The sequence below is a fragment of the Prionailurus bengalensis genome, chromosome C1 (genome assembly GCF_016509475.1).
Source record: "Prionailurus bengalensis isolate Pbe53 chromosome C1, Fcat_Pben_1.1_paternal_pri, whole genome shotgun sequence".
Lineage (NCBI taxonomy): Eukaryota > Metazoa > Chordata > Mammalia > Carnivora > Felidae > Prionailurus > Prionailurus bengalensis.
The window spans coordinates 10752120-10767886 of NC_057345.1; the positions used below are offsets into that span (position 1 = coordinate 10752120).

General features: G+C 55.2%; 1 protein-coding gene across 6 annotated transcripts in view; it reads left to right on the forward strand.

The window, feature by feature from the left end:
* Window positions 1–15767, forward strand: part of KAZN (kazrin, periplakin interacting protein) — a 1100886-nt gene that overhangs the window by 902372 nt on the left and 182747 nt on the right. Inside the window, exon 1 of one of the 6 annotated variants that reach the window (XM_043573805.1) lies at window positions 13898–14225. The exons of 4 other annotated variants lie outside the window; for them this stretch is intronic. In XM_043573805.1, the coding sequence (XP_043429740.1) occupies window positions 14018–14225 (208 nt within the window). In that variant the 5' untranslated portion in view covers window positions 13898–14017. Of the gene's footprint in view, window positions 1–13897; window positions 14226–15767 lie in introns of those variants that run through there. One more of the 6 variants, XM_043573807.1, reaches the window with a different exon arrangement.

A 15767-nucleotide genomic window follows, 5' to 3' on the forward strand; every position in this document is an offset into this window, starting at 1 on the left:
GTGAATTGTTAACATTAAAAATCATTGTGTTCCCTCTCACTAGTGATCTCATATTTCTCTGGGGGACAAGGTGGCAACCCTCGATTGAGGTTAGGTGACCATGAAATAATCCCAGCCTGCCCTCAGTCACAGAGTCACTGGATATGCCTCCCTCTTCTGAAGATCTTGGGGGGAGGGAGCGTCTCTGAAGCAGCGTAGATATAGGTCAGATCGAAGTGCGCAGTCTCCCTCCTGATGGGTCAACACTCTTGCCTCCCCTTGCCCCCCACTGCCGGGATTTACAAAGGCCAAGATTAGTAAAGTGAAGCCCCTGCCCCTAGGAAGTGCCCTAGGACTTTTCCACTCAGAGTAAGGCACTCAAGAGTGTGTGGCCTCTGGACCAACAGTATACGCATCTCCTGGGAGCCTGTTGTTGGCAAAGCTGAGCCTCAGACCCTACCCCAGAATCTGCAGTTTCATAAGGCCCCCGGGAGATGCACGTGCCCCGTAAAGACACCCTGTGGCAGGATGCCCTGATACCCCTAAGAGGGCCAACCCGAGTTTCAAAAGTACGTGCTGGGTACAAAGAAGAAGGCGTGATTACTTTGCCCGGGCATGTCCTGAACTGCTTCCGGAAAGAAGTGTCCTGTGAGCTGGGCTGGAAAGGACAGAAGGAAGGGCTTCAAAGGAGGTGGAAAGGAGAACATTCGGGGGCGGGGGTGGGGGGCTCAAAAACCGCCAGTGGGAGGGGCATTTCCAGACCTTTGGCTCAGCTGTTTCTCACCTGAAGGCGGGGGGGGGGGGGGGGCACCATTCCTCTACCCCCACCTCTCCCCAGAGCCCTCGCGCCCCCTGCAGAACATCTCTGCTGCCCTATTTGTGCTGTAGACTGGACTTCGCTCCGTCGAGCTGAGCCGGGACTCCGTGTGAAATATTACAGCTTCTGCACCCACTCTGTGCCAGCATTGTGCCGGGCATCTGCCCTGCTCTATTTCATTTATTCTGAAGGACAACTCTCTCAGCAGATCCTAGAGAGGCAGAGGGGCGGAAGGGTTAGGAGCACGTCTCCTGGAGCCGGACTGCCTGCGTTCCAACCCTACCTCGTTAACCTACTAGAAGCATCCTTGGAAAAGGGAGGATTCGTTGACTGGCCCCTGCCTTGAAGCTTCCTCTCCTACCAAATGAAACGAGTAACAATAGGTACTCCATAGGGTTGCTATGAGGACTACACACATCACATAGAGTTTGGTGCCTTGGCCCGTGGGAAGCCCTCGAGGTGAGAGTTGTTACACTTCTTATCCCCATTGAACGGATGAGGAAACCAAGGCTCTACGACTTTAAATTCATTATTTTTTTTTTAATTTATTTTTAAGAGAGAGAGAGAGCACGAGCAGGGAAGGGGCAGAGAGAGACAGAGAATCCCAAGCAGGCTTCGTGCTATCCGCGCAGAGCCCGAGGCGGGTCTCGAACTCACGAACCGTGAGATCATGACCTGCCAAACTTAAAAGTGACTTCTCCAGGGTCACAGTTATACCCCACCGCCTTTGCAAGGATCCCCCATGGGCTCTGCCCTCTCTCTTCCACTTAGCTTGACTTGGAGGTCCCTTACACTCTGCCCTCCCAACCTCCTCCAACGTCAGGCCCTTGCTTCCCAGTCGGTTTTGCTCCCAACCGACAGAAAACAGCTCGTCTCAGATATGTGCCTCTGAGTCTGTTACTGCCGCCGCACCTTTGCTTGGGCTGCTTCCTCTGGCCAGAATGCCCACCTCCCCGTCTCTGCCTCTCCTGATTGCACCTTTCAAAGCCGGGGCCAAATAACACCTACGCCTGTGTGGACGGACCTGGCTGGAGGAGCCCCTCCTCTGCATTTTCCCGTGGCAGCCCCTCTCAGCGGGCCACCTCTCACACACCAAGAGGGCCAAGGCTGTGTTTTGCACATCATCACTTTCTCCCACTTTCCTAACACAAGGCTCAGTATGCAGTCGGTGCTTAATAAATGCATGGTGAACAAATGGCTGGCCCAGGCCAGTTAGCTCCTGGCTACCAGGATGGATCTGGGATGCCCACGGCCCGCGGATCTCTCTCTCTCTCTGCTCGACCCCTTCTAACATTCATTTTCCGACCTTGAATCACAAGTGGCTGCCACAGTAAATGCTTTCCCCTTAGTTCCACCAGGGAATGTTCCAGGCCCTCCATGATTACGGAAAAGGACTTGGTCCACCCTGCTGACGTGGGTGACCCTCCCTCTCAGGATCCTGTTCCTAAGGGCTCGTGGGGGCTCATGCTCTCTCTTGACTCTGCTCGGTGTTTCCCAACCTCACGTTTGAAGCCGAATAATTCTTTGTTCATCTTGTGTTTAACAGCATCCCTGGCCTCTACCCACTGGTTGCCAGAAGTCACCTCCCCTCCCCATTTGTGACAACCAAAAATGTCTCCATACAAATGTCCCCTGGGGGGGCGCACTTGCCCCCAGATTGAGAACCATTGATCAACCAGAACTCCTCCCAGGGTGACCAGGAGGAAAGAGGGGTGACTTTAGCAGAGGGGGCTACAGAGAGGTCTTTGAAATCCCTAAACTTACATGCAGGGAGGTCACATAGACAAGGAAAGATGTCTGAGCATGAGGAAGGAGAGAGTGCCTAGCTCCTGCCAGTCCTTGCCAGGTGGAAATGTGGTCCAGCTTTTGCCAGATCTCAAGACTCTTCAAGAGAAACCAGAAATCCTGTCTTTTATGTGAAATCCCCTGATTTTTAAATGTTGGCAGCTAATGTGATTTCAAAAAACAAACAAACAAAACACTGTGGGAGAAACAAATATGTCTGTGAGCCAAATGTGGGCTGAGGGCTGCCAGTTTGAGCTTCCCTTCTAGAAGGGACCTGAGCCTGCAGGTCCCTACTCTCTCTGCACTGGTTTGCGTCTTAGACACCGTGCACGAGCCCCCTGCTAGGCCTCTGGACCACACAGACACTCTCTGTCCACACTGGCCACGCCAACCCCCTCTGAAGCCCAGTTTCAAGAAGTTGGAGGGTTCTAGATTCCTGAGGGAGAGAGACTATGGGAAGTCCCCCCAAAAAGGGGCTCAAGAAGCCTGAGCTCTGCCTGACTCTGGCATTGCTACGCCGTGTGACCTTAGGCAATCCTTCCCCACTCTCTGAGCTTCAGTTGCCTCCCGTCAAATGTTTATGGAATGAGGAGAGAGTGGGGAGCTTGAATGAATGCTGTCTGTTCTTAGGACTTGAATAAGCATTTCCCCTTGGCAGCAAGGAGCCCCGACTGGCTTGCCCGGTGCCCAGAGGGCATCTTTGTCCTCACACTGACCTAGGCAGGGACAATCTGGCTGTACCTCCCAGCTCAGGCATCCTGCATTTCAGAGCAGGGAGTCTGGGGAGTATCTGATGGGCTCTCTGCTCTGTGCAGTTAGATTATTGCTGCTAGCAGCTTTTCCAAGGGTGAAAGCCCCCCTCCTGTCATTGGGAAGGGCCAGCCCATTGGCCCCTGCTGGTACTGATGGCAAAGCTCTGGGCTAATGACATGGTCCCCTGCCAGGAGGCACTCACATCCACACGACGGCTCAGGTGGGCAAGTCCACATCCTGCCCGTCTGCAGCCCCCAGGGCGGTTTCCCAACCGACCCTGGGGCTGCGGGGAGCTTTAGGCTGATAGGATGTCCTATCCGGCCTCCAGATTGTATAGGTGGGGAAACTGAGAGCCAGGGAGAGTCTGCCCAAGGTCACCCAGCCAATGGAACAAACACCAGAATCTCCTGCCCTGTCTGATCTGCCGCATCGGGATCTCCCAGGAGTGAGCACTGGGGAGACAGACAGACAGAGAGACAGGCAGATGGACCCAGTATAAGCAGTGCCTTTGCCTGTCATTAACTGTGGCCTAAGACTAGTGGTTGTAAACGCCACGCCTGGAGCACCCGGGCGGGTCACTTACATGAGCAAGGGAGCCAGGGGTAAGACCACAGGGAGCAGCCGGGATGGCAGGGGTGGGGGGAGGGGGGTAAAAGGGCACAGTGTTACCCTGTGGGATGGGATAGGGGTTCACTATTACCAGATTTCCTGATTTTTCCAAAGCAAAGCTAAATGTCTGAATTTTTTGATGTAAGTTATCCTCACTTTAAAATATTGGCAACCAGGGCACCTGGGTGGCTCAGTAGCTTGAACGTCCGACTTCGGCTCAGGTCACGATCTCGCAGGTTCGTGAGTTCAAGCCCTGCATTGGGCTCACTGCTTCAGATCCTCTGTTCCTCTCGCCCTGCCCCACCCCCACTCACACTCTCTTTCTCAAAATATAAATGAAACATTAAAAAATATATATTGGCAAGGAGCTTGGGTGGCTCAGTCAGTTGAGCGGCCGACTTCAGGTCATGATCTCGAGGTCTGTGAGTTTGAGCCCCATGTCGGGCTCTGGGCTGACAGCTCAGAGCCTGGAGCCTGCTTCGGTTTCTGTGTCTCCTTCTCTCTCTGCCCCTCCCCTGCTTGCTCTCTGTCTCTCTCCCAAGAATAAAAAATATTAAAACATTTTTTTAAAAAATATATATTGGCAACTAGTGTTTCAAATGTTTCTGAATAGAGTGTTAGGAAAAGAAAATACATTTCCTAGGCCCCATTTGGCTGTAGGGCCACCAGTTTGCAATCTCTGCTCCCTTCTCTGACCCTCAGTTTACTCTGCTTCAAAATGGGTATAATAGCAGTATCCCTTTCTTATAAGGAAGTTGTGGAATTAAATGCAATGATGCATCTAGAGGGTCCATCATACCAGGGGCCCCACAGCAAATGGTAGCTATTGTAACTTATTAGGACATGGGACACTCTTCTTCGGTGAAACAGAAGGGGCTGGAGTGACAGAAGGGGCACGTTAAGTTCGGCACAAGGCAGCTGGGAAGCCCTGAGCTAGAACTCAGGGTCTTTTCATGGATCCACAGAACTGATCATGGGCTTGCTGTGCGCCTGGCACCACGGGCATATGTCAAGTTTAAGACCTGTCCCTTCCTTGAATTTACAAGGGAGGTGGAAATACGCCCGTGCGGCAGCTCGTGGGGTCGTCCTTTAGCCCAGGAACACCTGTGAATCCCTCCGCTGGGCCCCTGACCCGGGAGAAACCTTCCACTTTCAAAGCTCAGGTCTTTTTTTTAAAAACAAAGAGAATGAAGCTTCTTTCACATTTGGCAAAACACATTTTTACTTGTTTGTTGAGCAACTTCAGGGGACGATGCCAGTCCTTCCTATGTATCTGCCTCCTGAAACCAGTTCCAAAGATATTCAAAGGGCAATTCTGGGAAAAGAAGAATTTAGAACCAATTCTAATTAGTCCCACTGGGACTCGAGGCCACTGCAGATTTCTGCCCTGAGAACCCGAGGCCTAAGGTTACTCCTGCATGTCCAGAGCAAAGAACGTTCTGCCTTCCTCCCTGGCTCGGCCCACACTGGAGAAGCTTGGGGAAAAGTCAGGCCTGTTCTCGGCTTTGCTGGGGGCACTTGCAGCCACAGAACCCCCTAATCTGCTTGTGTGGTGGTGATGGAGGCCGTGTATGCTCTGTGTTCAGAATTGGAGAAGACAGGAGTTGCTCTGGCTGACGTACCTGGGTTCTGGTGGGCGGGTGGCTGGACGAGCAGGTAAAGCCCGTATTTACGGGCAAGCAGCCTCGGGCATGTGCGGACAGGCCTCCCGGAGCCAGGGCTAGGTGGCCTCCTGACAAGGGAGGGCCCTGGAGTACGGAGTCTGGGTGCAGAAAGCCATCAGGGTGGGGGAGGGGTGGTTATGTAACTCTGATGCCACAGTCACTGAGAAAGTGACCTTGCTATGCTCCACTGCCTTGTTCCTCCCCACTCGGAAGGACATGAAAATCTAGCAGCCCTTCCTCTGGGCACGGCGGTGGCCCTCAAGTTTATCACCATCAGGGTCACCTGGAGGGCTGTTAAAACTCACACTGTCAGACCCCACCCTTGAGTTTGTGACTCACGAGGTCAGGGCGGGGTAGAGAATTTGCATTTCTCATAAATGCACAGGAATGGTGCCGACGCAGCTGGGCCAGGGGCCACACTTTGAGAATCGCTGCTCTGGGACTTAGTCCGTCTGCCTGGGCCCCTGATTTGCTGTGTGCAGCTGGGCAAGTGTCTGAGCTTGTCTGGGCTTCTGGTTTTTTTTAGAAGGCGAAGCCAGCTTTGTCTTTAAACAACTAAACCCCACCTCAGGGTTGAGATGCCTAATTACTATTCACAGGTAGCTTAGAGATCCTCACAGGAAAGGCCGGGCCTCAGCACAGGGTTCTTACCCCATGGTTCGAACTTGCTTGTAGCCACTGTGAGGCTAAGTCACTCTAGGAGAGGTGGGCACTTTAAGCCTTAAAGGGGCAGGGCAGGCCAGCATCTCTGGCCTCAGCACCTGCCCTGCGTGCAAGAATCTTGAAGAGGTTCACTAGGTTTGTCTTTGGGATCCTTTTGTTTCTTTGAGGAGGTGAGTGGCACAGGCTCATCAGAGCCCCAGTGATCTATGGCATAGAAGATTATGGCATAATCTGCCAGAAGTCCCCCCTTTTCATCTTAACATCTAAGCGGAGTGTCTGCCTCCCAGATGCCGGGGTCCCCTTGCCTCCCGCCACCGCCTCTGGGACAGGAGTGGACTCTTGGCAAACACTGAGTGCAGAAGAAAATGAACAAGCGAATGAACACACGGACCCTTTCGTGAACGGGTCGTGAACGGGGCCCAGCTGTCCTCCTGGTGCAGTTACGTGGGCTTTCCCACCTAGGGTCTCCTTTGCTTTTCACAGAACAGCCTTGGGGAATGGGCCAGTATTCTTATCTCCCTTTCATAGGTGGGGAAGCTCAGGCCCTGGGGAACCAGGCCCCAGTGGCCCGACTTGCTCGACTTCACTAGTAAGTAAAGGGCAGTTGCAGGAAGAAAGCACAGAACTCCAAGCCAAAGCCCCTCCCAACAGCCCCTCCCAAGTGTAATCAGTTGTACCTCCCACGCCCCTTGAAGGGCCCTCCGCAGGTGATGGCCGTGGACGTGAAGTGGGGAGAGGGATGGTGTCGCTGCAGGTGCCCACAGCAGGTTCTGCTGACCGGCTTCACCTCCGGAGCCCAGAGCAGTGCCTGGCACACGGTTGGTACAGAGTCTGCGTCTGTTGAGCGGATAAATGAATGGACGAATGAAGACAGGCCGGCTCTACATTTACGAGCTGGGTGATCTCAGACAAATCCTTTTACCCCTCTAAGCCTTGGTTTCTTCAACTGTACAACAACAACAACAACAACAATAATAATAATGACAGTGACAGAATAATAGTTGAGAGAGCAGACTCTCTAGAGCCAGAATTGCCTGCGTCTGAATCCTGGCTCCACCATACACTACTGTGTGACCTCAGGCAACCTCCCCAACCTCTCTGTTTCCTGCTTTCCTCACTGATAAAGTGAGGATAACGACAGTGTTTGTAGAGTGTTGTGGGGACTGAACTGAGCTAATATGGGTAAGGTGCTCTATGCAATATTACTCATAACCCTTGACAATGATGATTCTACCTCGGTGCATTGGTAAATTTAATGACCTCCAAGGAACAAGCGCCTAGCAGAAGAGTTCCTGGTGCAAAGGCAGAAGTGCCCAGTAAACAGTAAATGTTATTCTTACCTCGGGCGCTGACTGGCCCAAGGCCCTCAGTGTCTCTTGAGTCACACATAGGAAGGGGAGACACAGGGTCTGAAAATTGTGGCGGGGGACAGCAGCCCCATTCCCCAGGTCCCACCAACCCCTGGTTCAAACTTGCTGAAACCAGTTGGAGAAGGTGAAGTACTGCCACTGGCCACTAGGGGCAGCAGAGGTCCCATCCCGCCCCGCTACCCAGCTGCTTAACCCTTCCTTAAGTCCTGTCTTTTAGGAGGTAGGCAAGGATCCGTCTCTTCCAGCAGGCCCACAGGCAGGCAGTTCCTGTAACCCTGAAGTGGGGGGCATTTCCCCCAGATAACACCCCTCCCTTCTGAGGGTTAGACTCCCAATCCTGCATTACCAGTCACATCACCTTGGATAAGTCCCTTTGTCTCCATAAACCTCGGTTTCCTCATCTGGGACATGGGGATAGAGTGATCTGCAGGGCTGAAGGAGCCAGAAGGAGCAGTCCCTGTGGCGGAGTGAGCACTCAACCAATAACACGTGTTGCCAAAGGAGCATCGTGATCATCTGCATGGAGTCTGCAGCCAGACTACATAAGCTTCAACTCTGCTTTGCCCTACTCGCTGCCTGTGTGCCCTTATGTAAGTGACTTGCCTTCTCTGTGTCTGTTTTCTCATCTGCAAATGGAGATGATATTAATAGTGTATGGTATACTTGTATCTCTCAGCGTTGTTGGGAGGGTTAAATGAATGTGTGAAGTACTTAGAACGCATATAGTAAGTACTGTGCAAATGTATGCCAGTATTATTATAAGTCATGGTGTTTTGGTGTTATTGTTTTTATTCTGAATAAGCTGCAACATTTTAACTTCCTGCAGAAACCTCCCTCTTTGACAAAAAAAACCCAAACCAAAAAAAAAAACAAAACAAAACCCCTCCCCTAAAAGGGGCTTAGAGGAGATGAAGATGTGGTCTCTGGAAAAGAACTTTTTCCTTTTGTTGCAGCTGAGAATCTCACTCGGGACCCAAGACAGTCTGACAGGCAGGGAGGGCATGGAGGCCAGCTGCACTCTGTGAAAATACTTCAATGCCTGGCTCTGCCCGAGGACTGAGCTAAGCCTTCGCCCCCAGGGTGGGCCCTTTGCAAGCCCTGAGAGGGGATCAGGATCTCTGCCAGGTCATTTGGGGCCCTGGGAACATCGTCAAAGGGTACCAGTGAGCCCATGACAGGCGCACAAAAGTGTCCAGCCAGGAAGACCTCGCCAGGACAGATGGCAAGATGGATCGTGGGTAAATCCTCTATCCCCGTAGGGCAAAGGTCTAAATAGGTTTGGAGGAAAATCCCAGTCTAATCCTCCTGCAGCACCTGGGCCCCCGAGTCCTACTGGGATGGCCAGGGAAGACCAGCACCATCCCTGCTGGTGGCCCTGGTCACAAAGGCATCCCAGGGCCTGCCAAAGGCCTTCCGAGTCACCAGGCTGCAGAGCTTCATGGAGATAGCAGGTAGCACCTGTCTGACTTAGTAGCAGTGGGCGTGTCCCTCCAGCCTCCTCCAGCCATGTCCCTCCGGCCCGCTTTTCAAGGGTTTACCCTGTGCCGGGCACCATTTACAGCTCCATATGTGCATTTTATCAGTGAAACCCCCCACCCACAACCTCTGAGGTGGTAGCCACGGTCCTCCCCATTTTAAAGATGAAGAACCTGAGGTTTCCAGAGGCAAATCGTTTGGCCAGCATCATGCACCCGTGTGTGCCAGAGCCAGGATTCGAGGCCCGGGTGCCCGGGCGCCCAGCCTCCCAGGGTGGGGAGCCTCCAGTGTGGCCCCCAGTGACCCCCGCCTCCTGGTAGTCATGCCTTCCTATAACCCCTCCCACGAAACGAGGGCAGGACCTAGTGACTCACTCCTAATGAACACGGAAAAGGTGATGGATGTCCTGTCCAACGTGAGGTTAGAAGGAGACCATGGCGTGCATCTGGGGCACACTGTCTCTTGCCCTTTCTCAGAGCCCCGTGACAGGAGCAAGCTGCAATTCTGTGTGTGGCTCTGTGAGGCGTGGAGGGCGGCCAGTGGCCAACAGCCAACGGGGAGCTGAGGCTTGCAGTCCGGCAGCCCATAAGGAGCTGACTCTTGCAAGAGCCACAAGAATGAGCTTGGAAGTAGATCCCACCCAGGTAGAGCCTTGAGGTGACCGCAGCCCCAAAGGCTACCGCGGCTGCCACCCTATGAGAAGCCTTGAGCCACAGGCCCCCAGCTCAGCCACGCCTGGATTCCTGACCTGCAGAAGCAGAGAGATAATAAATACCGGCGTGGTTTGTTTTTTTTTTAAATGTTTATTTATTTTTGAAAGAGAGAGACAGACTGTGAGCAGGGGGAGGGGCAGAGAGACAGGGGGACACAGAATCCAAAGCGGGCTCCAGGCTCTGAGCTGTCAGCACAGAGCCCGACGCGGGGCTCGAACCCATGAACCGCGAGATCGTGACGTGAGCCGAAGTCGGGTGCTCAAGCGACCGAGCCACCCGGGCGCCCCAATACTGGTGGTTTGAAGCTGCAAAGTTTGGGGGTGCTTTGTTATACAGCAGCAGACAACTAATACACTTGCTTGTCACTCCCAGTGACACCCACACAGCCATCGTAGAAAGGACAGAAAAGACCGGCTCAACTGTAGAGGGCAGAACTGGCAAAGCCCTTTCACATCCACTAACCCAGCTCTTCATTCCGCTTCTGCCAGTGAGGGGCTGAGACAGAAGGAGCCTTTCCCACAGTCCCACACAAACGAGCGGGGACCTAACATCCCTGCTGAGGGCTCCAGACTCCCTGGCAGCATTGCGAGGGTTACAGATAAACCTGTGCAGATTCCTGGGAATCCAGAATTGCCACTTTGTCTTCGTTGCAGGTGTTTGGAGAGAGCACAGTAATCTTGGCTGGAAGATCTTAGTAAAATCTCCTCTACAAATAACTAAAAACATAGCCAAGTAAGAACAAAATACCTGAAAAATTCCAGTGGATTCAGATACTCAACTTCAAGCATGTATCAAATATAGTGAGGCCTTTTAATGCAAATTCTCTGGTCTTCCTTCCTTAAATCAAATGTATCTTGTCATCTTTTCCTGTGATCTAAGGGCAGTTTCCCTGGAAGCCAAGGGATACTTTGAATGGGAACCGTGCCGATCCCTAGCATCCCTGCCCCGGCCTCCTTTGTGTTTTCTTCGGCGGCACCCCGTTGACATCCTGAGATCAGGGTCATGGGGACACTGGCTGGCCTCAGAGCTCAGAACCAGAGCATCCTCCACCCCCCTCTGGCTGACTGCCCATCCCCCCACCCGATTTCCCACTATGCCATTGCTCCTTAATTAGTTTTCTGGAGGAATGGATGGGGAAGTTCCTGCTGCCTTTCCCCACCCCCAGATCCTCCCTTCCTGCTGCCTCGCGGAGGCCCGACACAACGTACCCTGGAGGACGGAATGAGCCAAACCCCGGGACCAGCTGCCTCCAACATCAATTCCCAGCATCCCCCAGAGAGGCCAGGAAGATCTTCTGGGAGGAGAACCAGCTAGGTAATTTGCAGATCCCAGTGCAAGATGAACGTGCGAGGCTCCTAGTTCAAAACTAATTAAGGATTTCAAGGCGATGACAGCAGAGCATTAACCCAAGAGCAGGGCCCTTCTGAGGTCGCACGCTCAGAAGCTGGCTCCGTCTTGGAGTTTCCAATAAAAACCGCCCTGCAGTTATCATTCCTGGAGGGCCCGCCCAAGTGCCCAGGGCAGAAAATGGGTTGTCACTTGGTTCTTGGACCTCCTGTTGCAGAACCGAGCAGAAACGTCCCCCTGGGTCCAGGGTGTCCTCATAATGAGAAACATACCTCAAGGAAGAAACACCTCCCACCCGAGGCAGATGGTTTTCTGGAAGGCTGCAGGCCGTCGCTGGGGCTAGCCGAGTTGCGAGTGGGGAGACAGAGAGGCTGACGCTGCCTGGGGGAGGCCTGGGCCGTCGGAGGACCCCCAGAAAGTGGGGGAAGGTGGGTGCGACTTCCATCTGAAGTCCTGACCCTGAAAGCGGGGAACACAGACGCACAGACACAAGCACCCACGTGCACTCACACACACAGCCAGGCCAAACTGTGCTGAGTAAGGGAGAGCCGCGGAAATCCCCCAGGGCTGTGGGCTTGAGAAGCGGCTTGGGTTATTGAAATGTAAGTAGAAAGCATGTGCAGACTTCTGAGAGGTCACGGGGGGGGGGGGGGGGGGGGGGCATAACGGTAGCAGTGAAATGAGCACGTGTAGCCAGTGGGCTACACAGAAACTTCTAGACATGTTTACCTTGTTGTTCGTTCTCCGTCCTCTTCTCCTTCTCCTCTTTCTTCTTTGTAAGTTTTAAAGACTTGTCCACATTTTGAACTTAGGTTACACATAAAAAATTCATGTTTCTAATAGTTCTTTTAAAAACTAGACAGCAATCTACGGCCTCCTCTCCAGGGAGGCTGGTGGCTTCCTGTTTGCCACAGTCCCCACCGCTCCCTAAAGTCTCCGTGACACTAAATCCAAGTGGCAAGTGCTCCGTATTTAGGCTTGTGCTGCTGTTTTCTTGTCGTGGAATTAAGAGGAAATTGCATGTTTCCATCAAAAGTGGGAAGACAGACGCAGAGTTCCATGTACTTCAAGAAATACGGGAAGGAGAATGTTTCTCTGTGGAAGTAAATATCCTTCCTACGGGCTTAATATGCAACACGTGTCTAAGTCAAAAGACTACACTGGTCACTGGTGTGACCAGTGGTGGTCAGTTTCCTCCCCTTAGAGTGGTGTGGGTGTTGAGGGTAGTTTTCTCCCCTGGCTCGGGGTATCGCCAGCATTTGATGTTACCGGTCAGCTTTCCAGTGGGAAGTCGGGGTTCCAGACAGGGGTCTGAGGCAGGCCAGTTTCCACATCATGGGAGGAGGTTGGAAGACGTCGGGTGTGGAAGCTGGGAAAGCCACGATGGGTGGTGGCCAGACCACAGTGCTTGCTCCGGGGCAGGGTTCCTCGCCCACAGACAGGAAAGTGACCCATGAACAGTTTTAGAGACTTGGGGGCGGGGGTGGGGGTGGGGAAATAGTTTGTTTCCCACAGCTTGTTGGAGAGGCATATGCCAGTGACCTAGAAATTCCCAGAGCTCAGGCCTGGGCCCGTGGGAGCCACAGGTTAGAGAGCCAGGCCTGGTGCATGCTGCCTGGAAGGGGAGGCCGGGGACATCACTGAGAGTGTGTGAGTTCTTGCCTTGTTCTTGCTATGTTGCCTCGGTTCCCCAAGTGTACAATAGTGGGGGGAGACTGGACCTGCTTCCTGGGGTTTCGGGGAGATAATTAGTCCTTCTAAAGAGCATCATAATCCCCAGATCAAAGGGGGCTGGGAGCTGCAAACTCATTTTACAGCAAGCACTGCCAGCCACTGGTGCACCCACTCCAGCAGGCAGGTTTAGGTTTGCGGACCCAAGGTGCCACCTCCTAGGGGCTTGGCTGGCTGAGTAACTGCAACCCTCCCCCCCCACTCCCGGGGTCCAGGCCCTGGCCTTCCCTGGGAACCGCCTCACCTGCCTCCTGGCTCTGGCAGAGGGGCATTCAGAAGCATCTGGCATGGTGGACAGGGTGGGAATTGCCGATGCCTCATTTGAGAGATGGGGAAACTGAAGCTCAGGGAAGTGAGATGCAGACATACCCGCCCCCCCCCCCCCCCCCACGCCTGGTAGGTCACACAGTACAGGTGGGTGCAGGAAATGTCCCAGGGCCACCACCCCTTTCCCTGTCCACTCGTGCTGCCCTCTCCTGGTCGGCTCTTGGGACTTCAGCTCCTCAGCAAGGCTGTCAAGAGGGTGTCGGAAGAGTGGAGACATCGGCAAACCGGGGTACCAGGCAGCCGTCCCCCAGATGCCCGCACTCTGGGCTTTCAGAGATCTTGGTTCAGGCCTGTCCCCCTCCGGCCCGTGCGCCACTGGCTGTCGTTCTGACCCGCAGTCTCTCCAGAAATGACCATGTTGGGGGATGCGCCGAGCGTCCCCGGAACGGGGCCACGAAGCGCTCGCCGAGGCCGTGGGGCGAGTCCCGGCGCCGCCGAGGGGCCGGGGGCGGGGCCGGAGGCGGGGCCGAGGGCGGGGCCGAGGGCGGGGCGGGGCGAGTGGCCTCGCCAGCCCGGAAGGAGCGGGAGGCGGAGCCGCGGGAGTGAGGGCCGTTCCCACGTGAGAGGCGGGCGGCCGAATTCCTCGCGTGCGGCGGCCGCGGACTGCCCGGCGTCGGCCGGACGGAGAGCCCGGGTGCGGCGCGCGCGGGCGGCCGGCGGCCGGCGGGGACGGCGCTCGGCTGCGCCCCGATGCGGCGGCGGCCTCGGAGGCTGTGAGCCCGGCGCCCGCCGTCGGAGCCCCCCGCGCCGCCGCGGCAGCGCCCCCCTCCCCGGGCACGCGGCATGCGGGCGGCCGACTCGGGCACCTGGGAGCGCGTCCGCCAGCTGGCGGCGCAGGGCGAGCCGGCGCCTTCCTGCGGGGCGGGGGCCGGGCCGGCGCGCCCCCCGGGGCCCGCAGCTTGCGAGGCGGGTGCGGACGCTGCGCGGCCGGCCGACCGGCCCCGCGCCGGGGCGCCCTCCGTTCGAGCGGATGGCGACTGCAGCCAGCCGGGTAGGTGCGCGCGGGGCGGGGCGGGGAGGGCGGCGCGGCCGCAGGCCCGGGGAGCCGCCGGGGCCGGGCGCGCGGGGGCGCTCCGGGCCGGGATCGCCGCGCGCGGGTGGCAAAGTTCTCGCCGCGCGCCGCGCCCCCAGCGCGGGGAGGGGCGCCCGGGGAGACGCGCGGGACGCGGAGTTAGTTCTGCGGCGCGGGGGCGGGGGTTTCGGGGGTCGCAGCTCTCCGGCCGAGCCCCCGAGCGAGCTGCAGAGGGAGGTCAAGGCCACGCCTGCCGGAGTCGGCGAGATCCCGCGGCGCCTGGAGGGAGACCTTGCTCTGGGCGGGCCCCGCGACTTTCGTGGGAAGCGTGGGAAAGGGGCCAGCCCCGCACGAAGTTGGGGCAGCCCCTCTCCGGCCGCACCTGTAAACCCACCTGGCAGCCCCGTAAAGGGCCAGGAGAGCCCTGCTCTCCTGCTGCCCCTCGGAGAGGAAAGTGATGAATTGCATTTGCCGGGAGGGTAGAGATTTCCCTTACGTTTGAAGGACTGGTGCGGAAAGAGATCGAGGCGGTGCAGACACAAATTAAATGGTCCAGTTGCGTATCATGGGCTAATCTGACCCCAGCTGAGAACCGCGTTTTAATGTTAAAATGTTCGGAGTAGCTGCAGCCCGTTTCATTATGTTCCTGTCTCAGCTGCCCGCCACCCCGTCCCGGCAAGTTATGTCTGGGGGGGGGGGGGGGGGGGGCGGGTCCAACCGAATCCCTGGATCCCCTTGACTCTAGAGGAGGAAGAAATTTAGATGGAAGAGGAAGGGCTTCCAAGAAGTGTCTGTCACCATCAGTTTGAAGTTTGAATACTTTTTCCAGGAAAAAATGGGGGTGGAGGGAGTACAACATGATTATTCATTATTTCTTGAATACCTGTTGTGTTCCAGTAATTTGCATGCAGTGTCTCCTTAAAATTTTATCACAACTCTGGGAGCCAGGCTGTGTTATCTCCACGAAGATAAGGACAGAAAACGCAACTTGCCCAAGGTGCCACGATTTCAAATTTTCTCAGTTGACAGTGGAATGCCTCTCCCAGACAGCTGGGAAACACCAGGCTTATTTACCTAATAATTATTTCTTTCCTATGAGAAAAAGCCAGCAGCAAGGCCCCCTAATTCCAGGCTGCCTGTGTTGGTCTCCCAGGGAGACAGAATCCTGATTATCACAGTTGTAGCCACAGGAGCTGGGACCACTGACCTGCTGAGCTGCCACTGGTGTCCTGGAGCCCCTGAAGTCTTGGGTCACCAAGGGTCTAGAAAAGGGACACTGAGCCCTGGAAGTAGCTTGAATCCCTGAACCCTTGGCCTCGGGACTGGGCCTGTTGGAGACAGTCCCACCTCCTCCCCAGTTGCACAGAGCAGTTAGAGAAAAGATAGCTTGCTGTAAAACAGAGCACAGATGCGAAGTGCAAGCAGATAGAGCTCGGGCAACTTGTTTATCTTTTTGAGACTCCGTTTACCCATTTGAAAAGTGGCGGATGATACATGTGTCAACTAACACTGATGACCCGA